The sequence below is a fragment of the Papio anubis genome, chromosome 2, assembly GCF_008728515.1.
Source record: "Papio anubis isolate 15944 chromosome 2, Panubis1.0, whole genome shotgun sequence".
Lineage (NCBI taxonomy): Eukaryota > Metazoa > Chordata > Mammalia > Primates > Cercopithecidae > Papio > Papio anubis.
The window spans coordinates 179609913-179633122 of record NC_044977.1 but is presented as its reverse complement, the minus strand read 5'-3'; the positions used below and the strand labels follow the sequence as shown (position 1 = coordinate 179633122).

The window sequence follows — 23210 nt, the reverse complement described above, 5'->3', positions numbered from 1 at the left end:
GTTAGTTAATAAAATTGTCATTTTTAAATTTTTTTAAAATTTTAAAAAATTTTAAATACTACAGATGATCCTTATTATTATTCTTAATCAAATGTCAACTGAATTTTAGACTGCTTTTGTGTACTTCTGTACCTTGTTATTCTTAGTGCCTTCAGTAAACAGATAAATAAATAATGAAATTAGGAAAATTAAAGCATAAAGATAACAACCAGGAATTTCCATGTCCATTGTCTAAGGATAAAAATTAATTGTGAGGTATTAGTTCTTTTCTGAAACAGTACTGAGGCTGATGTCAGGGCAAAGAGTCCAAGGGCCTTTTTTTTTTTTTTTTTTTTTTTTTGCTTTTTTTAAAATACTTACGAGACCTCCTTTTCACGTACATTGTAAGTAAAGATCACTTCACTAGAAAATAGAATAATTTTTTGCATTTGGCTTTTCACTTTGAAACCCGTTCCATAATCCTCCACATCTTCTCCTAAAGTGTGAAAACACAGTAATTGGCTTTCTTAGACTAAATAGGACTTTAAGATTAGAAGACTTTCCCTCTGTAAAATCATTTGGGTTTTATATTGGAGGGACTTTTGTTTGTTTGCTTGCTTACTTATTTGAATGACTATATGTTCCATTCCGAATTCTTTTGTAAAAAAGGTATTATGTAATTTGTATGCAAGTTTCTTTACAATATATTTGCACAGAAATATTACTGTGATCATCATCCTTACTTTGTCATAAAGTGATTCATTAGGGCTTGCATGGTCTTACCGTACCTTTGTATCACAACTTAGAAAAAAAAAGTCTCTCAGATCAAAGCAGGTGTGTTCTGATGGCTAACCAAAATAAATAAATAAATGGAGACTCAAAGGAGAGATCACTAGACCTATATTTATGACAGAATTGTGTCTCTTTTTCTGTTGGTAGTGGCTGGTTGTATACAAATGATTGTACAGCCTGTCAGAAACTTTGTCTCCTCTCCTCCCATCTTTTGGTTTTTTTTGTTGCATCTTAAGAAAGATGACATTTGTAGCTTTTTCATGTAATTTTTCTTCAGCTGTACAGTGTTGTAGTTGTTCCTTATAAGTAGTTTTAAATTAAATGTTTAATGAAAACAAACATTTAATGATTTTGATTTTGACTGTCAGTAGTAGAAAAGCTGAAGAATTTACATTTACTGTTGCAATCTCATTTCATCTGCTTTGTACATGAGTGTCTGATTTCAGTTGATTAGCTTTAAAAACTACTAAATGTACTGCTTTTGTTAAAGACATCTGTGCTTTTGGGATTTTTTAAAGTTTGCTTTTTTTGCTTTAGGGTTTTTAATTTTCTGAGAACTGACTAAAGCTTTCTTATTTCCATCTGCCATCCATTTAAAAACTGCTCCTTTCCTCTTCATGGATTATAATCCTTACCCTAATTCTGCCTTTACACTTGTTCAGGATCACAATCTGCTAATACCATTGGTGGTAAGAATCTATAGACTTTATGTGTGCATCTATTGTTTGATCACCTATTTTCATTATGAAGAATGGGTTCTATTCAGCAGAAATTCTTAACATCATAGTCTATCATTTGTAGTCATACTGGGGCAGAAAGTGCCAGTTGTGATTTTTCTTTGGCCTTTGTCTTATTACCAGAATTTTGATTTGTTTTTTTTAATGTCACAAGTTAATACTGTGGATATAAACATTCAAAAGAAACAGGAGCTTTTGTCATGCTTTGAAATGCTATAAAAACTATAAAATGGTAGTTTGAAAACTTTAGGTAACACAAGAGAAAATAGGTGTTCGATGTCAAGTTTTGCAAATATGGGTATTTTCTGGTAGCATGCTATTCCTTGGATATATCATGACACTTTTCATCAACTCTGGTTTTCCTAAGAGAAATAATTAGTGTTGGCGGCTCTTTACTGGGGAAGGAGCCTTGGTATTTTTTCCTAAGTATGAATAATTCCAAACTGGGTCATAGGTACTAGAATTATCACACTCTTGGTGGGAATCAGGAGTATTGCACAGGAGAGGGTAATGATTAAAGCAAAATGAATACTGACAATTTTATTTCCTAGGATAGGGCAGGAATGAATTTAAATTTATAGAGTGCACTTGCATAATTTTTAATAAATTCAGTAAATCTAGAGTAGAAAGAGAAGTTACTCTGTTTCTGAACTGTAAGTTTCCTATCTGCTGAATAGACCCACATTTCAAGAAATTCTGCAGTCTCTCCTACCAACACTTCCACCCCCCAAATTTATATTGGTTTTAATAGAATACCATATTGTATGTGCTCAGTTCATTATTTATACTTTTTATATTGTTGCGAGTTTTCCCATAAAATATTCCATTGGCCTATCTTGCATTGTGAGTTGTGGCATGTTGGGTGTTTGGATGTTTTTGGTGTGTGTGTTTAGTTTAGACACTGCATGGAGAAAACAGGTTCCTTATATGAGTATCCTTAAGGTTATAACTGAAAGAAACTGGATTTAAAGATTCTTCACTTGAAACATCATGAAACGTTCAAATGAGCTATTTTAAAATACACTTGAATAATTTCCTTACAATAATTTAGAATTCCTTCTATGCAGATAGTAAATTGTTAATTGCATTGGAAGCACTGCTTTGTTTTACAATATTGTTATCACTAATAGGAAATAAGTTTCATTTCGTATGCTGGTAAAGTTTAAGAATTAAGCAGGAATATAAATTGTATTCAGCAAGACCATTCCAAGAAAATTGTAGTAAGAATCACAGATCGCCAGCCCATGGACCATGTCTAGTCTGTCTCCATTTATGTATTATTTGGCCTATAGAATATGATAAAAATCTGGAAATATCAAAGCTTTCATTTTTGAAAAATCCCAAGACCTATCCACTATCACCTCAAGACAGAGGTGGCTAGAACTAAAAAGTCACCTCTCAGTCTAGGAAAGGGCAGGCACTCCCCTCTTGATCAGTCGTCTTACTACTCCCTGCTTCACACAGTGCCCCTCGCTTTTTTGACATCCTGTGCTTGTCCCCATTGGCATTTGAGTCTCTGTGGAAATGAAGCCTGTTTGGGTAAAACTGTGTATCATGTCATTGTACAGCCCTCTTACTGGGTAGAAGTAGTGCCCACAAAGGGAAAAGGTTGCTTTCATGAAGATTAATTTAACTGCAACTTTAATTTTTCTATTACTCTTCTGAATCTACATTTAGACTATATCTTGGAGTTCTTATCTAGTCCGTTTTTCTATTCAACGTAGACATAAAGTGCTTTGATTGACAAGGAGCTTATCTCCTTAAAATTTAACCCTTGCATTTCTAGTTTAAAAACATGTTTTTAAAACTTTTTAAACCCATGCACAGTCTCTGAAAAGATTTTACTAACTCTGCCTGTGTTCCTGACCACATGTCCACCTTCCAAAACGGAAAATTACTCATTTGAAAAGAGACCGGGCGTGGTGGCTCAGGCCTGCAATCCCAGCACTTTGGTAGGCCAAGGCGGGCAGATCACGAGGTCAGGAGTTCGAGACCAGCCTAGCCAACCTGGTGAAATCCTGTCTCTACTAAAAATACAAAAATTAACCAGGCGCGATGGCAGGCGCCTGTAATCCCACCTACTCAGGAGTCTGAGGCAGGAGAATCGCTTGAACCCGGGAGGCGGAGGTTGCAGTGAGCCGAGATCGCGCCACTGCACTCCAGCCTGGATGACAGAGCAAGACTCTGTCTCGAGGTGGAGTGGACGGAAATACAAGAAAAGAAAGAAAAGGATCTGATTCATTTGATGTTTTCCCCTTACTCCCTTTCTACCCTTAGAACTTCTGTAACCCAGAATGTCACTACCCAAGAGCGCTCTGTTATTTGAAGACAAATAGCAAAAAGCAAGTTTCTTTTTCAGCTGGCCCACTTTTGTCAGCATTTGAAATTTAATTGTGTTAAGTTTAAAAATATGTCTCATAGTAAGACAGATAGCTTCGCTGTACCCATTCAGAGAAATCTCAGCAGGCAAACTATTTTAAAATGCCAACAGTTTATCATTATTATATACTTAACAAAAAAATAGTGATAGAATTGCTGGTTTTTTTTTTTTTTTTTAATACAGTCATGCTCTGCATAACCACATTTAATCAATGACCACATATTTGACAGTGGTCCCATAAAACTATAATACTGGGAAGCAGGTGAGGAACAGAAGACTACATATTGGGTACAGTGTACATTGTTCAGGTGACAGGTGCACCAAAATCTCAGAAATCACCACTAGAGAAGTTATGCATGTAACCAAACACCACCTCTACCCCAAAAACTATTTGAAATAAAGCTTTAAAAAATTATAATACTGTACTTTTACTGTACCCTTCTATATTTAGATATTTTTAGATACACGAATATTTACCATTGTGTTACAGTTGCCTACAGTATTGTTAATGGCATACTGTATAGGATTTGTAGCCTAGGAGCAATAAGCTATATGCCATATAGCCTAGATCTGTAGTAGGCTATACCATCTAGGTTTGTGTAAGTACACTGTGATGTTCACACAATGATAAAATCACCCAACAACACATTTCTCAGGATGTATCCCATTGCTAAGTGACATATGACTATATAGCTTGTTCACACAGAACATGATAGCCATAGGAAATGGATTGTCAGATAAGTGATTTCTTTGGAAATCTTGTATACCATTTGTGTTCTAAAAATTATGATGATATTGTCCTTATTAAACATAGTGTCTTATACCTCCAAAACTCGAAGTGTATTTAGGTGATTTACCATTCAGTGCTCATACATGTAGTATACCTTTTTTTTTTCCAGGTTATAATTATATTTAAATCTTCCTCGGTCTATTTCCTTTGAGCGTAGAACCTGTCATCCTATCACAGTTTTATCTGTATTATCAATATTTCTTGAATTTTTATCCTTTCAGCAAATTCTCTTGGTGTTTAATCTTAACATTTGTATATGTGTTTGGTGTTCAGCTGGTAGCCGGTCTGGGTCTCCAGGAAGAGTTCTGACCACAACAGCCCTGTCCACTGTGAGCTCTGGTGTTCAAAGAGTCCTGGTCAATTCAGCCTCAGCACAAAAAAGAAGCAAGATACCACGGAGCCAGGGCTGTAGCAGAGAGGCTAGTCCATCTAGGCTTTCAGTGGGTAAGATTTTTTTTTTTTTATGTGAGACATGTGACCCTTTTAAAAATTTTTTTATTTTTTTCAGGCTTTGGCAACATTGAAGACTTTGGAATACAATTAGGCACTTACAAATTGGAAGAAAATAACTTAAAAATTCAACAGTTGAAGAATAGGTTATAAGTTGAATTATCTTAAACGTGTAATTCAGGGCCTGGCGCAGTGGCTCATGCCTGTAATCCCAGCACTTTAGGAGGCTGAGCGGGGCGGATCACTTGAGGTCAGGAGTTTGAGACCAGCCTGGCCAAACACCGCCATCTCTACTAAAAATACAAAAGTTAGCCAGGCATGGTGTTGCATGCCTGTAATCCCAGCTACTCGGGTGGCTGAGGCAGGAGAATCTTTTGAACCCAGGGTGAAGGCTGCAGTGAGCCAAGATGACACCACTACACTCCAGCCTGGGCAACAGAGACTCTGTCTCAAAAAAAAAAAAAAAACCCAAAACAAAACAAACAAACCCTGTAATTCATAGGAGCTTTGAAAAATATAGCTAGTATTTTAAAATAAAAGGTTATTGTGGAATTTTATAATATATTTATCACATATACACACACATATATATATATACAGTTGCTTGTATATTTGACATTCATGTTATAGTTCAGCCCTATTCAAATACTAGTAAACTTTAATATTTTCTCTGTGTATTGATTAGGACATTTTAAATTTCAGATGATAGAAATGACAGTTGAAGCCAGCTTAAACAATAAAAATGGATTTATTGGTTCTTTTAAGTTTGGAGATTGTACAACCTTCAGGATTGATTGATTAACATTGCTCTGATGAACCCAGAATCTGTCTTATTTTCCCTTTCTCTCACTCTCCCTTCCTTCTTTTCTGCTTTATCAACCATGTTGCTGGCTTTGTCCTTAGGATAGCTGCTGCTTGATACGTCATTTCCAGAGCAGAAAGCCCCTAATAATTCCAGTTTATTTTTAATAATTTTTTATTGTTTTAAGTCTTTTGCAGATTACCTATGTAACTTTAAAAATATTCTCATATTTAAAGAAAATACATTTCTATTTCTTGTTTTATCAACCTCAATCAGTATCTCAACTTCCATACTTTTCCTCCCTTCACCTTCCACTCTTAGAGTTATCAATTTTTATATTATTAAAGTTTACACATACATTTTCTTCTGTATCCACAAGCAAGTCTTATGTATTTGTTCCGTAAGTTGGCTTTAAAAGATGAAAAGCTATAAATAACATATACTGTGTTATGAGTAAATGAATGTTGTTTGCAGCCAAGACACATAGTGTACTGTGAACTCATTTCTTCCCAAAGGTACACTGAATGTTAGGGACCACTTGAAGGAGAATGTTCCTGTTATAAGGAGATGAATTCTTTTCTCTTATATTCCTACCAGTTTCTTACAATTATGCCACGTTTTCATTTGCTGTGTATATAGAAAGTGACTAAGAGTAATGTGCACTTCTCATATCCTTTAGTATTACTTTCCGTTCAGTATTGCTGAAAGGAAATATGCAATTCCTTATTTTTTCCAGACTTTCTTTTCAGTACTCTCTGGATTAGTTGCCGTCTAGGCCTCTTGCTCAGCTATCTTCTTGAGATTCCCATTTGCTGCTTTCCTGGTTTGAATCACTCCCTCCTGGATCCTCTTTCTCTTCCTTTGCTCTTTTGCTTTGCTCATACACATTCTCAAGTAAATTCCTTAGAAACTGTATGTAAAAGTCAAGCTTTTTGAAACCTTGCTTGTCTGAGAATGTCTTTATTCAGTAGATGGCACAGATTTCTTTTGGGCGTACAGACTTTGAATTACTGTTCCTAGCACTTTTCATTTGTTCTGTGCCTGGTATTTGGCCCATGAGCCTCTCAAGTTTTCATCTAACTAATTCACTTTCTTTTGTTTTCCAGACATTATTTTTAATTCTCTGATCCACCTTTAGTCAGTCTTCGCCCCTGTTTATTGTTTCTTTCTTTCCATATTTGTGGGGTTTTCATTTGTGAGGAGGTGAGAAAAAGAATGAGAATTGAAAGCATTGGCTTATTTTTTCCTCCTTTGTTTTTGTTTGTTTTAGAGACAGGGTCTCGCTCTGTTACCCAGTCTGGAGTGCAGTGAATGATCATAGTTCACTGCAGCCTGGACCTCCTGGGCTCAAGCAATCCTCCTGCCTCATCTTCTTAAGTAGCTAGGACTACAGGCATATGCCACCATCCCCAGCTAATTTTTGTATTTTTTTTGTAGTGAGACAAGGTCTCACTATGTTTCCCAGCCTGATCTCGATCTCCCAGCCTCAAGCAGTTCTCCCTCCTCACCTACCCATGTTGCTGGAATTACAGGAATGAGTCACTGCACCTGGCATTTTTTCCTCTTTATCTTGAACTAAGAACTTAAGAATGGGTGTTTTACTTTAGATTAATATTTGATAAGTATAAGGTTTTTCTGTCTATTAAAACCAAGATTTTAACTTAAGATACCAAAAGTGTTAGAAACCTCTATAGTTCAGTGAACAAAGAGAAAAATTAAGTTGTACTATATTGTACAGTATGTTAAATCTTTTTATTTGCAGCATTTTTGGTTTAGTAAAATATTATTTGCCGTTCTAATTTCATACAAACTAGAGGACCGTATTTAAGAATTTAACTGTATTCCTGGTAATGCTTCAGCAAAAGTAATTTCTTTTCAACCTTAGAAAAATGTAAGTTACTGATCAGTCTTTAAGAAAGAAAAAAACAAAATTTTTTAAGATGCAAACTCTGTTCTGTTTTCTCCCTTACTGTGCTGCTGTTGCTTCACACCAGCCCGAAGCAGTCGTATTCCTCGACCAAGTGTGAGTCAAGGATGCAGCCGGGAAGCTAGTCGGGAGAGCAGCAGGGACACAAGTCCTGTTCGTTCTTTTCAGCCACTTGGTATGTATTCCGGCAGGTGTTACGTGCATTGCTATCCATTGTGTTATCACTATCCGATTAACTTCAGCATACCTGGGATTCAGCTTTCTTTGTTGACAGATCTTTTTCTCTACCCGTTTTCTGTCATTTTGAGGAAAGGAAATTACATGTTTGGGAAATTCCTTTGATTTGATTTACATGTCTGAAATGAATATGTTAGTCATTGTATTAACAGATTGCCTTCATAATCAAGTAAATGTCACATAGATTTAAACTTCAGAATATTGAAGTCTAGATCTTTCTTAACAGGTAAACCTACAAATTTAAAAATATTTAAATATTTAATCTCAAGTGAAATGTGGACTAGTTTGATAAAATACTTTTGTCTTTTTCAGCGGAAATGTTAACATTTCAGCTTAGATCATTTAACTTAGGTTACTAAAAAGAATGCCACAAAATAATATATGAACTACTTGTTAATGGTAGGGATTAACATTTTTATAGTATTTTACAGTTTAACAGTCATTTCCTATGAGCTAATGCTCTTGTCACAGCAGTAAAACTTGTTTGTCCCCAATTGTATTATAACCTTGATTGTAATACTATATTTACCTCAATTATAAAAATATTAAATGATTTCTTAAACAGTCAGTATTAGGATAACTGGAGAGGTATAGTTGTGTATGTACCTTGAGAATCTTTAGAATTTCTGCATAATCCTTCAGCATTTTAACTAGTACTTTGTTTAAATGCACAAGCCTGTAGCCATTTCAGATTTTTTTTCTTTAACACAATGTAGTTTACTGTAAGACTTAGAAGGTTGCTCTTCAGACTTTGAAATGCTCAGGGAGAACATAGTTCTACTTATCCAGTGGATTCTTATTTTCTCAGATATATATGGTAGTATAGAATTTTCTTTTTCTTTTTTTTTTTTTTTTTTTTTTTTTTTTACTATGGAGTCTCACTCTCTTACCCACGCTGGAGTACAGTGGCACAATCTTGGCTCACTGCAGCCTCCGCCTCCCAGGTTCAAGTGATTCTCCTGCCTCAGCCTCCCGAGTAGCAGGGATTACAGGCACACACCACCACACCTACCTAGTTTTTGTATTTTTAGTAGAGATGGGGTTTCACCATATTGGACCAAGCTGGTCTCGAACTCCTGACCTCAGGTGATCCACCCCTTTCGGCCTCCCAAAGTGTTAGGATTACAGGCGTGAGCCACCACACCTGGCCAAGAATTTCTAATGGTTAATTTCTCATTCTCTAGGCCATTTGGCTCAAATATACTAGGCATTTTTGTACTGACCTAGAAAACCCCATTAAAGCTAGAGTCACAGGAATATGCTCAACCCTTGTTTGTGTTCCAGCCCCAGGTGCCAGAGAGTTTCCCTCTTTCTTTTCCCTCTGTGGGGAGGTGCCAAAGTAAAAAGAACTGTTCCACATCACTAAGGCTGTGTGTGGCAGGTACTTTGTCAGAGATATTTTTAGTTCATATGCAATAGAGTTAGTCTGCAGAGTGTCTGTATGTGTGTATGTGTGCGCGCACACACATATACGTGGTGCATCCTCATGGATATACATTTAAAGAAATGAAGTAAATCCGGCGTGTGTATAAAATAATCATGCCACTTTCAGAAGTGGAGGGAAGTGGAGTTGAATGTGTAGTGGTTTAAGAATGTATGTTATAGGGTCAGGTGGCCTGGGTTCATTCCCCAGCTACGTAACCTTTCTATGCCTGAGTTTCCTCATCTGTAAAACAAGGACAATAATAGTGTGTACTTCTTAGGATTGTTTCGGAGACTCATAAATGAGAAATACATTAAAAACTCCCTCAAGGCAGTGCCTCAAGGCAGTGCTTGACACATAATGAGCACTCTATCGTGGTCATCATGGTCATCATCACTGCCACCACTGCTGCTGCTGCTGTTACCATTCTACCTCTTCCCCCGAAACTCTAATCTCTTACCCTAGAAACAGTTAAATTACACTGCAGTGGCAAGGATCTCAGATTTCTTAATGGTACGGGCACCTGCATTTATATAATGTTGATATTGCAGGTTACTAGAAAACATACCAAGAAGAAACCAAAATGTGTTTCTGGACTTTGTAAATCTGTACAATAGTTAGAGATTAGAGGATCTTTATAATCCACTACTAATTACTGTAAAAGTAAGCATGGTTTAATATGCCAGTTCTTAAAGAAATATTTTGTCTAGTCGTTAATATTCTAGATTCATCTCAAAGCTTCCATTTGACAATTTAAAAATTACTTAAATTTTGATATTAAAGGAAACCATTTTCCTGATTCTCATGAAAGTTCCTATTTGCACTGAAGATGACTAAACCTTTTAGTCATAGTTTTAGAAGAATTGGCTTTTTTATAGCCATTTTATTTACATATAGGTACTGCATAGCAAGGCAGCAGATTAGCCCTGTTTGTTTTGCAGGGATGAAAGGTAGCATTCCCAGACATTAAGTTGTTTTTGCTATTCCCATTCTCTGCTACATTTGCCTACATTCTTTGGTCCTTTCTATTATTTGTTTCTTTGGTGGAATCTCCTTGTTGCTCGTGACTAGATATTGTTACTCAGCAGATGAATCACAAGTTTAGTGTGAGGGCCCTAAAGCATCAGAAATAAATCAGAGCCAAGCAAAGTTTAACTTCTCTGGAACTTGCACCTTTAGTTTCCATTTATTTCTGGAACCAAGATATTTTAAAGGCTTACTTAATTTCAGACACCTATTATCTTCAGTCACAGATAACTATTGATTCTGTAAAGTGTTTCAAAGATTTTTGTCCACTAGACATTTCTAAACTTGTTCAGCTCTTCCTCATCATTTTAGAAATTATTTCTGTTAGGTAAAATTAAAACTAACAATGTATTTTAGTTTATTTTTCTAATGATACCAGTCACCTTTCAGGGCTAACTAAACATTTTGTGCAGCATTCTCTTAGTTTAATCCTCCTTTCTTTCAGTCTTCCTGTTTGTTAAGGCTGTCCTGTAGCAAACAAAAGAGTGACATTTTAACTGCTGTAATATATCTGGGGAAGAATAACTTTCTAAATTAAAGTAATATATTTTATTAAATATCAAAATGCATTTTTTGGCTATTCATTTCTATATGTAAGAAAAGTTGACTTTATGGTGTTATGCAAAATATGCTAAATTTAGATTTTAGAGCAGTATTAGGGAGATATGTCACAAATTTCTACATTTTGGTTAAATTATTAGTATGTTTTTATATTCAAATGTGCCTTGATATTTAAATAATCTACTGAATGCAGAATTGGTGTTATGTGAACCATTATGGAAAATGTTAATGTTAACAAAATGAGGTGTTTTAACTTTTGGACAATGTAAATTAAAGATGGTACATCTACTGTTTAAGGGCAGAGGAATTGAAAGTACAGATACTGAAGTGTATCACTAGTAGTGTGGCTATAATCAAATTAATTAATCTCTCTCTAGGCTTTAGCTTTCTCATCTCTCTTAGTTTGTTCAGGCTACTGTAACAAAATAACATAGATTATGTGCTTTTAAATGACAGAAATTTATTTGGCATGGTTTGGGAGACGAGGAAATCTAAGATTAAAGAACCAGCAAATTTGATGTCTGGTGAGGACTCATTCCTTTGTTCACAGATGATGCCTTCTCATTGTGTTCCCAAATGTTAGAAGGAGCTAGCTAGCTTTCTGGGGTCTCTTTTATAAGGGCACTAATCCCAATCATGAGGGCAAATTGGCTCCCAAAGGCCCCACCTATCTCCTAATACCATCACCTTGAGGATTAAGATTTCTACATATGAATGAATCGGGTGTTGGAGAAGGTCAGTCAGTTAGACCATAGCACCATCTGTAAAATTGAATACTAATTTACTGCCTCATTGGATGTCAGAATTAAAGGAGATAAGATTTTATTAGTTACTAGTTACCATGGTGGTTTTTTTTTTAAACTATAATGTTCATATTTTTGTTTCATGCTTGTACCTTCAACATTTCCTTCCATTTGAATACTTCTTTTGTCTCCTGTAGGCCTGTCTGTCCACTTAGGTGTAAGATGTGTTTTTGTGTCAGGAATGATGGTGCAATGCTAATGTTCCATTGCCCGATTTGGCAATACTCTGATCATTGACTATAAAGAATAACACCAGTGTTAACTAACTCTCCTTGCCTGACAGTAGTGCTGCCACTATTCCTTGTTTCTGTGGTAATAGATGAGGTTTGTATGGTCCTGTTATTCCAGCCTCCAGACACCATTCCAGATCAACTGGTGCCCTCTACGCCCCCGATGTGTATGGGGCCTCAGGTGAAGGATGAGTACATTTTCACTATCATCTGGCATTCATCTCAGTTTTCATCCTTTTCAGTTTCCACTAAATAATATTCATGTTTTAAAATTGATTTGTTTTTATTATTTAAATTTAATTTGTTGGAGAATAAACTTTTTTTTTCTTTTCTCCCAAGTAACATTTTCCCCTTTAGCAACTATATTGAGCATTTTTCTTACTGGTATATGGACATTTTTTGTATAACCTGTTGTGTCATTTTTAAATATAGAATTGTTTTTATGTTCTCATCTTTGTATGTTGTGTTTTTAAAAAAAAAAAAAAAAAAAAAAACCAAAATGGTGGATGAAGTGTTTTAATTGTAAATGATAGTATAGAAAGCAGTTGAGGGGGAGAATTCATCTCTGGTTTGTCTCTGTATACCTCAGAATGTCGGGCACATAGTAGACACTTAACAGCTATCAAATAGATATCTCTTAGTTGTAGAATAAAACCAACTTATCTTGAAGGAGAGGAGATAATAATTAGAGCTTATTTTCCTTGTAAATTTCTCGTGTGTCTTCATGGATCTCCCTAACCACTATTGGTTGAGGATTGATCTTTGTTCTGGGTTACTCTGTGATTCAACCATATGGATGATATTTGCCTGAACTGATAGAGCTGGATTACAGGGCTATAGACTTGCAAGCCCTTAGTCTGCCAGCCGTGCTTTCTTCTACCTTGTGGTTATAAATAAATAGCGAAATAGTGACTGTTCTTTATTTTTCACACATTGTCAGTAATTTTAATTGCCTTTACCCTTTTATTTTGCCAAAAACTAAATGTGCCCAGAAAATACAATATTGCTTTTAAAATGCTTTGCCCCATTGGTTTTTTTTCCTTCCCCTGTAAGGGTCTTAAAGTCTCCCAACCTGACCCTGTTATATTTATGACTCCTTTAATTCTGTTTTCCTTCTTTTGATGATTTAGGTCCGGGTTACGGAATCAGCCAATCAAGTCGACTGTCGTCTTCTGTTAGTGCCATGCGAGTCCTGAACACAGGTTCTGATGTGGAGGAGGCGGTAGCAGATGCCTTGGTACTCTTCTCCATTTTCTTATCATTATAAATGTTCCAATTATGAAACTATTGAATGAGTAAGCCGGTCTATCCATGTGGGAAAGGGGATGGGGAAAAATCAGTGATTAAATCTAAAGATAAAATGTGGACAGTGTAAAAAGCAGAACAATATAATTATTGATCTTTATTAATCAGAATTGTATACTACCACGGCCGAAATTACTGATGGGCTATCAGAAATATAAATATAGATGTCTTTAATATGGTAATATGTTTTATACACTGTAGTATACTTAAGGTAAGGGAGATAAATTATATAAATATGTACACTTAAAAGCATGTAATTTCAAGTCTAGCTTAAACTGTGGTATTTAGGGATTATTTTACTTTGGTGTTGGATTTTGTTTAGTCTTTTATCTGTGTTTTTTGAACTAAAAGTACAACCTCAAGGCAAATTATAATTAAGATACAGTTATATCTTATAGTTAGATATAATTCATGATTCTTTATGTCTGACACATTAAACAGTGAGATTTAAAAACATGCTTTACAGATCCATGATAGCTTGTCAGAAGATTACTATACATATATCATTGTTGTTTTTCTCACTTAAAATTATGTAAGAAGTAGCATTTTTTAAAATGTATATAATTGGCTTTGGCTAATTTCCCAGGTTAATTCAGTATCACTTCCTCTTTCAAATTATAATACTAATCCTATGTTTGAGAAACATTTACTCAGTTTCTTACCCAGAACTTATAAGAGATCTCATCTTTGTTTTGAAATTTAAAAAAAAAAGTTTCCTAAAATTGTAGATCCCATCTTAACTAGTGTTGATATAATACAATGTTTGCCACATAGATTTGAAAAGGCAAGTTTTTAAAAATATTCATTGGTAATAGCTATAATTTATTGAATATCACATGTGTAGTTCTGTGCTAACCATTTCACTGTGCTGAATATTTCCCGTTACTTCAGCCACTTGATTATTTTTTATAAATTAATATAATTAAGTAGGGACTTTGTTCTCCTCAGCATGGGATATATTGATCACATCTTGTTCTGATGATATTAAATTAATCAGATGTTTTTGATTTGCTATTCCTCATCCCTGTATCTCAAATCATGTTTTCTGGATTTTTTCAATTGGATAATTTACCAGTTAAATTCTACTTACATAAATGTTATGAATCGATTGGCTTATTCTTGAACTATTACTTAGAACACTGAGATGGTGTGTTTGAATTATATGAGGAATGTTTAACTACCAAGGCTAAAGTTTGACTCCCAGTAATCTGATTCTGAGTACTTCCATTACTTGCAGAGCACAGAAGTTCCACTTACAACTACCAATTTTAAGGAAAAAACTTTCCAGCTAGTAAGCCTAATTTGTGCTGGAGAAGATCAGAAATACATTTAACTTTGGAAATGACAAAAGGATCCAAATAGGAAGAACATTTAGGTTTCTTTGAGAAAATTGGTTATGGGAATATTTTTGTAGCATCACTATTTCTCTTTGAACTAAAGAATATTGACAAGATTAAAGATATAGCCTGCTAATAAGCAGTTCTTTGTACCTATGTGTGAAAAAAACGTAATGTTTCTGATCATAGGCATTGTTAATGCCTACTTCACTGTGCTGATTAGCAAAATGTTCTTCATTATTTTCAATTTTTCTCTTTAAAAATTTACTGCTCTCAGCTCTTAGGAGACATACGGACTAAGGTATAGACATTGCTATTTTCTGACATCTTATGATACGATAACTTTTTTTTCTTTCATCAATTTAACAAATGATGGTCTTCTATAAAAATTAAAGTAGAAGTAAAATCCTTAGACATACATCTATTTTTCTGTAAATATGGTTATCAAAAGAGAGATACTGCTTGAATAATGTCCTCTGGAGGTGCTCATTCTTTCAGCTTGACTACGTCATACAAATGAAATGAGGTCATTCACACTGACATCTATAACAAAAGTGATCCTAGAGCTTAACACAAGAAACATTACCATTCAAAATTAAGCTAGTGTCTCTAAATCAATATAAGGTTTTTAGTGATGGAAACATCTCTTAAAACTATTTTGAATTAAATCGTGTTTTTTTAGATTTTAGACTTTGGATAACTACTGCCACCTGGAACTATTTTAAATTATTGTGTTTAATCTGTTTCATAGATATCTTCACCAGTCATCAACCAAAATTCAAATATCAGATAACATAAAGATTTGTTTTCAACTCTTTTAAGGAAATCTTAAATAAACTATTTATTCTTTCTCATTTCACTTGAAATATGCAAAGTATAACTGGCAGTTACATATATTAAATAAGATTTAGATGTAAAGAAATCAAAGGAGTCTGAATATGCTTTCTTATATTTATTGAAGTAAACAATATAGATACATTGAGAAAAGCATAGAGGGCTCTCAAGGAGTTCGCCTCCTTAAAATAATAGTAGACTAAATAGTTTTTCATCATTCTTTGTATTTTATTTCTCTAGGAGACATGAGGGTTGGGTACAAGGGAAGGAATAGTGGCAAGAGAAGTGGTAATGGAGGTTAAAGGAGAATAAAGAAAAGATAGAAAGACAGAAAAAAAATGGAACTTTATACATGGAAAATATTTTTCTGATCCATTATACTCTTTCTTTAAAAAGGTAATATTTTCTTCTTACCAACTCAAATTTCTAATACAAGTTCTGTTCATTTACATTCTAGTAGTTCTTGGTTTTTCATGAAAAGGGGAAAGGAAAAACCCAATTTTTTAGCACTTCCCACTTTACATATCTGAACTTCCATATAGTCTTATTCTGCTTCTACCACTTTCCATAGTTAAAGAATGTTTTACCTTCTACTAACTTCTAAAACTTGTTTTCTGAAGAAAAACTGAATACTGACATTCTGTTATTACAATGATTAGGAGCATGCTTTGCATTGATTTTAAAACAAAAATCAATCCTTTTGTGGTCAATAGAAATTATAAAATGCCAATGTAGTCTTTTGGCCACTGCTAATGAGATTCTTGATGTATAACAGAAAAAACCAGCTCGAAGAAGATATGAATCATATGGAATGCATTCAGATGATGACGCCAACAGCGATGCATCTAGTGCTTGTTCAGAACGCTCCTATAGTTCTCGAAATGGTAGTATTCCTACATATATGAGGCAGACGGAAGATGTGGCAGAAGTCCTCAATAGATGTGCTAGTTCCAATTGGTCAGAAAGGAAGGAAGGCCTCCTAGGTCTGCAGAACTTATTGAAAAATCAGAGAACACTAAGGTGAGATGTTTTGTCTTATTTGACTTTGTTTCTATAATACTTTAGAGATATTGGTATAGAAACAGACTTGTCCTGAATTCATATGGTTGCATCAAAGTGTTTTTCCAAAGCTTCAGTCTTTAAGGACCATCTATACCTTCATTTACTAAAAAAAAAAAAAAAAAAAAAAAAAAAAAAAAAAAATTGGTTGTTTTGTTTTGTTTTGTTTTTTTGAGATGGAGCCAGACTGGAGTGCAGTGGCACAATCTCGGCTCACTGCAGGCTCCATCTCCTGGGTTCATGTCATTCTCCTGCCTCAGCCTCCTGAGTAGCTGGGACTACAGGTGCCCGCCACCATGCCTGGCTAATTTTTTGTATTTTTTTAGTGGAGACGGAGTTTCACCGTGTTAGCCAGGATGGTCTCGATCTCCTGACCTCGTGATCCGCCCTCCTCGGCCTCCCAAAGAGCTGGATTACAAGCGTGAGCCACCGTGCCCAGCAATTGTTCTATTTAACAAAACATTTTAAAAGGAAACTTTTTATTCACACATAGAAATTAAATTTAAAATGTTATTACTTTTAATATTAAATAATAAAACTGGTTATTAAAATTTATTCCTGGTAAGTTTTTCAATGAGAGGAAGAATGTTTATGCTTATTTGGAAATGAAGATATATTCTTAGTGTGTGTGTAATATGTGAATTTTAGTGTAATACAAAGTTGAATTGGAAGGAATTTCTTTAAGAACAGATATTTGTTAATATTTTGGGTTTGGGGTTTTGTTTCCTTTGCTAATGGCATTATCATGTTTTTTTCCCCCTGCTTGCTTTATTGTCCTTGTCTGTGTGATGTTTTAAACCTATAGTTGACCCCTTTGAGAACCTAGCTTCAGATATTTCATAGGGTTAAGCATGGTGGAATGTACAGGGTTACTTCCTGACTTGATACCTGTGAAATAAGAGTTTGATGTACTTACTTCCTGTGTATTTGTTTTAGGACATATTAGAACTATATAATTTAAAATAAATGTTTCTGTATTACCTAAATATATTTTCATGTGTGCATATCACACATCATGAATCACTGCAATCCACCATCATAATATTGTTCCCAGCCCATCAAGATAAAGTTAATATTAGATTCAGCATGCCATTTTAAATGACAAGGGAGTAGGCATAGTTTAGAATGATTTTAGCCCATAAGCAGCAACATTTAAGAAAATGTCTTAACACCTAAAAGGATAGAATTCATGTGTTGATCATTTTAAATGGCAAGGGAGTAAGCATAGTTTAGAATGATTTTATCCCATCAGTAGCAATATTTAAGAAAACATCTTAACACTTAAAATGATAAAATTCATGTAGTGGGAATGCCACATGTAAAATATCCTTCATCCCATTAATGAAGGATAATTGTATTTCTCTTCTTAACTTTTAACCTTTAAGATAGTGTGGGCTACAACAGAGTAATTGTTGTAGTTAGTAACTTTGTATTTAGCCCTGACTAGGAAATCCCACAAATTTCTCAATTTTTAGGGCTGATGTTTTTTAATGTTTTCGTCGTCGTTTCTGATTTTTAAGAGATGAGATCTCGCTTTGTCACCCAGGATGGAGTGCAGTGGCACAATCATTGTTCACTGCTGCCTTGAATTCATGTGCTCAAACAGTCCTCTCGCTTCAGCCTCCCAAGTAGCTGGGACTACAGGCGTGCACCACCACACCCAGCTGATTTTTTTTTTTCTTGAGACAGAGACTAACCCTGTCACCCAGGCTGGCGTACAGTGGTGCAATCTCAGCTCAGTGCAACCTCTGCCTCACAGGTTCAAGCAGTTCTTCTGCCTCAGCCTCCCGAGTAGCTGGGATTATAGGCGTGTGCCAGCATGCCCAACGCAGCTACTTTTTTGTATTTTTAGTAGAGACAGGGTTTCACCACGTTGGCCAGGCTAGTCTCAAACTCCTGACCTCCAGTGATCTGCCCACCTCAGCCTTCCAAAGTGCTGGGATTACAGACTTGAACCACTGTGCCCGACCATTCCCAACTGTTTGTGTTTTTTTGTTTTTTTTTTAATTTATAGAGACAGGGTCTTGCCATTTTGCCCAGGCTGTTCTTGAACTCCTGGGCTCAAGCGATCCTCTCACCTCAGCCTCCCAAAATGCTAGGATTATAGGTGTGAGCCACCATGCCCAACCTAACCTTTTTTTTTTTTTTAAGAAAATTATGTGTAAAGTTACTTTTATATGACTTCTTGCTACAGCAAGATATTAATTAACCGCTGTATTATTTTGGCAGTCGAGTTGAACTGAAAAGATTATGTGAAATTTTCACAAGAATGTTTGCTGACCCTCATGGCAAGGTATGTTTTAGTATTTAAGATTATTTATTTCTATAGGGTATCATTTGTATATTGTCAAAGTAGAAACACTGTAGGCCATTCTTATTTTATTGTCCCAAAATGGCAGTAATATTTTCAAACATAATTAAAATTGTTTGGTATCATACATAATTTAGAAGTTAATCTCTGGTAACTTTTTGAGCTTCTCCAATGATAGATGGTCTAAGACTGAAAATTAAAGGGGATACAGTTACAACTCATGTAATTTAGTCAAGTTGGTGTATTTTGTGTTACTAAGACTGTTTTAGTGTTTGTAAAAGACATAATTGGGGTAAGTTGAAAAAGTTTTTAACATTTTGTTTTTGTCTGTGATTAATTACAGCATTGATGTAAATATATTTCAATTTTGAAATAATAATTTTGTAGAAAAGAATTGTCATTAATTAACACAAAGGCACAAAATGTGGTTCCAGCCATAGTTTGGTGGTAATATAAGAGACATTTCTTACATTGAAATAGTCTGTAAAAATTTTCAGAACTTTGTTCATTTTTAATGTTGATTAAAACATATTTATTTAAGTACTTATATGTAATCTGCATGTGTACTGTGAAATTTTGGTTTACCTGGATGCATAGTGCTGTTATAAAACTGTGGTCACACATTCCGTTTCCAGCAGTATGTTTGACAATGGTGAAATCTTCCCTTAGGATACCAAATGTCTACAGGAGACTTTCTAACCTAAGTGAGAGGGAAATATGGCAAGGAAATGATAAGAAAAATATTAATGAATTTCACTTTACTGTTTCTTTTTATTGTCTTCGCTTTATTGTTGCACATCTCATTTCCTCATTTTTTTTTCTATTTTTGGTATTTTCATTACTTACAACACTACTTAAAGATAATGAAATCCACTTTATACATAAACTAAAATCCAGCTAATGATTTAAATCCAGTGGGGGATATACTTATCTAAATAAATTGCTTATACTTTAAAACAATATTTTCAAAGATTATTCTATCAGAAGTTTTTTTTTATTTAAGGATAAAATATCCTATTAAAAGACAAAGAAGAAAATACATTTGGTAAAGTTTGTAACTTATAATTGAACATGCAGGTAACTGTACCATTCTATATTGATATTACTATCACTGATTACAGCTGTAAGTCTTTAATGTAAAAATTTCTATAAATCCTGAACAAATTAACTGTTGATATTTTTAGTTGGCAATATAAGCCGAAGGACAAGACCGTTATTTGGGTTAACTTGTTTTATTAAACTTTTAAATTAATAGTCTACTCAACTTTGAAATACATAGTTATTAAGCATCTTCAGTAATTCCTGCTACTGGAAGATATAAGACCAAAGCTAGATTATTTCTTGAAGTCACAGTTTTTGACTTTCTTTTAAGGCAATAATGCAGTTTGGTTGGATGCCATGATATATAGTGATAAAGACAAACATTTTTTAAAAGATCAAATAGGAAAGCTGAGTTTAACACTGGTATAGAAACTTAACTGAGCACAAATGTTTGGCCTCTCTTAATACATGTGGAGAACCAACTACTATTTTCCCTAATTGCATCAAATTTATCTTCTTAGGGCTTTAAAGCAACATAAAATTCCCGTCTGGTTTGTTTGTTTGATTTTGGTTTTTGTTTTTTAGTCAATTCTGTGAAGACAAATGTAATGGGAAGATTTTCATATTTTTGTATGGCCGTTGATTGTCCATCAGAGACTCTGTCAATAATGTAATTCATTAAGGATAGACTAGACATGTCACCATCCTGTGCTGAGTTAAAAATGTTTGAGTTTTTAGGCCGGGCGCGGTGGCTCAAGCCTGTAATCCCAGCACTTTGGGAGGCCGCGATGGGCGGATCACGAGGTCAGGAGATCGAGACCATCCTGGCTAACACGGTGAAACCCCGTCTCTACTAAAAATACAAAAAACTAGCTGGGCGAGGTGGCAGGCGCCTGTAGTCCCAGCTACTTGGGAGGCTGAGGCCGGAGAATGGCGTGAACCCGGGAGGCGGAGCTTGCAGTGAGCTGAGATCCGGCCACTGTACTCCAGCCTGGGCGGCAGAGCAAGACTCCGTCTCAAAAAAAAAAAAAAAATTTTGAGTTTTTACATTGTATTCTGATATTTTAAAAATAGCTGCACCCCTCCCTTTTTAATGTATTTTTAGACCAACAGTTCCATCTTCAGAATCAAGCAACTTTTTTGGTATCTTTTTTCTGAATGCAATCTTTTTCTATATCAGACTCAGCCACTATTTTCTGTAAATAATGTAGCTTTGCAGACCATAATGGTCTCTGTCCCAGCTACTCAATTATGCCATTATAGCACGAAGGCACCCTTAACAGGCAATAAACAAATGTGTGTGTTGGGTTGCAATAAAACCTTATTTATGAACATTAGAATGTGAGGGTATATGTGTGTGTGTGTAATTTTTTTTTTTTTTTTTTTTTGATACAAGATCTCTTTCTGTCACCCAGGCTGGAGTACAGTGGCATGATCTTGGCTCACTGCTTCCGCCTCCTGGGTTCAAGCGATTCTCATGCCTCAGCCTTCCAAGTAGCTGGGCTTACAGTCATGTGCCACCACACTCTGCTAATTCTTTGTATTTTTAGTAGAGACGGGTTCTCGCCATGTTGGCCAAGCTGGTCTTGAACTTGTGGCCTCAAGTGATCTGAGGTGACAAGCCCATCTTGTCCCCCCAAAGTGCTGTGATGACAGGCGTGAGCCATCATGCCTGGCCATGTGTTTATATAGTTTTCATGTGTCACTAAATACCCTTTTGATTGCTTTTAAAATCATTTTTTAAATGACTGTAAAAACTTTTTAAGAATTAGAAATAGCTTGCAGGCCATACTTTGCTGACCCCTGTCGTATATGATCAACTCTTTGTCATTGACACTAAAATAGAAACATATGTTCAGGAACCTATACCCTTGGAAAGCTGAAATTATTTTATGTCTGTAATTTGATAAATGAACTTTTTACTTCATATGCCCGTATAGAAACAAGTAATTAACCACAATATCTGTAAGACAATAATTTAGACCATAAATCAGCAAATGTGTTATTTTAAAGCCCTTTAGTATTTTTTATAAGTGAAGTAGTACAACAGATGTTGTACTGCAAAATGGTAGGCTTTGGACATTATCTTGAGGGCAGTGAGCAGTCACTGAGTAGATAAGACGTACCTTTGGAAGCATTACTTAAGCAGTGTGAGGGAGAATTTAAAATCACAAGTATGGATAGTGAAGCTAGATTGCTTGGGTTCAAATTCTAACTCCAATTTATTAGCAGTATGTACTTTAATTATTAATTATTAATCTGTAAAACAGTTAATAGTAATATCCACCTCATAAGATTGTGATGATGATTAAATGAGTCAATATATGTAAACCCTTAGAACATACCAAGTACCATATATAAGTTTTTTAGAGATCAAATAAATTTTTTAAATTAAGGAGTTTGAGGCAGATTTTTATTTTGACTGCTCTGGATCCATTTTTTGCCCGTCAGATGCAAGCAGTATCAGTTGCCAAACGCTATCCCATATATTTTTGGCACTTGAATCTGGAAAGAACTGCCTTCACTGTGGTGCTTGCTTTGAATTGACATTTTATGGTATTTGTAACACTACCTCTTGAATCATACTCTTAAGTCTTGGACAGCAAGGGTAGGAATTCAATCTGTGGCTACTAAAATGAGGCACAGTTGAATCTCCTGACAAGCATTCTAGGAAGCTCAGCTGCCTGCAGTCTTGGGATCAGGAGACCATAACACACATCTTACCTAGGGAAAATAAAAAGTAGTATAGTTACTTTTATTACTTCCAATCAATAGTTATTGTTTCAAGCCTTCACAGAAATATTTTAACTTGTGAAAGTATTGCTTCTGAGAGGAGGAAAAAAAGAGAAAAGAAAGGAAAAAATTCTATAGACTATGCTTTGGAACCAAATGTTGGCCCTGTTCAGAAGTGGGACTATGTATCTATTATTCTTGGATTCTTTTCAGATGTTTAACCTCAAGGATTGGTAGGGTCTGGAAAAGAAGAGTTTTTGTCTTTAGTTTTCTTAATTTTCCTGGCAAGGAGGTGCAAGAGAAACAAAATCATATGTTCTTCTCCCATACTATTCATTTAAGTCTTGTTTTAAAAACTATTTTGAGTTTATCATAAAACTTTGAAAACATTTGTCACTTTTATTTTCTAAGTGTTTTTCTTCCATACAGGAACTTTGCATTGATGGCGACTAA

The 23210-nt window shown here is 35.0% G+C and overlaps 1 protein-coding gene across 42 annotated transcripts in view; it reads left to right on the top strand.

The window, feature by feature from the left end:
* Positions 1 to 23210, top strand: part of CLASP2 (cytoplasmic linker associated protein 2) — a 221060-nt gene that overhangs the window by 124183 nt on the left and 73667 nt on the right. For 12 of the 42 annotated variants that reach the window (XM_031663835.1, XM_031663794.1, XM_031663795.1 and 9 more), the window contains 8 exons: positions 1434 to 1460; positions 4952 to 5122; positions 7925 to 8032; positions 12256 to 12318; positions 13268 to 13374; positions 15057 to 15080; positions 16389 to 16633; positions 18902 to 18965. In XM_031663835.1, coding sequence (XP_031519695.1) covers positions 1434 to 1460; positions 4952 to 5122; positions 7925 to 8032; positions 12256 to 12318; positions 13268 to 13374; positions 15057 to 15080; positions 16389 to 16633; positions 18902 to 18965 — 809 coding nt within the window. The remainder of the gene's footprint in view (positions 1 to 1433; positions 1461 to 4951; positions 5123 to 7924; positions 8033 to 12255; positions 12319 to 13267; positions 13375 to 15056; positions 15081 to 16388; positions 16634 to 18901; positions 18966 to 23210) is intronic. The other 30 variants (XM_031663824.1, XM_031663819.1, XM_031663822.1 and 27 more) reach the window with 7 other exon arrangements.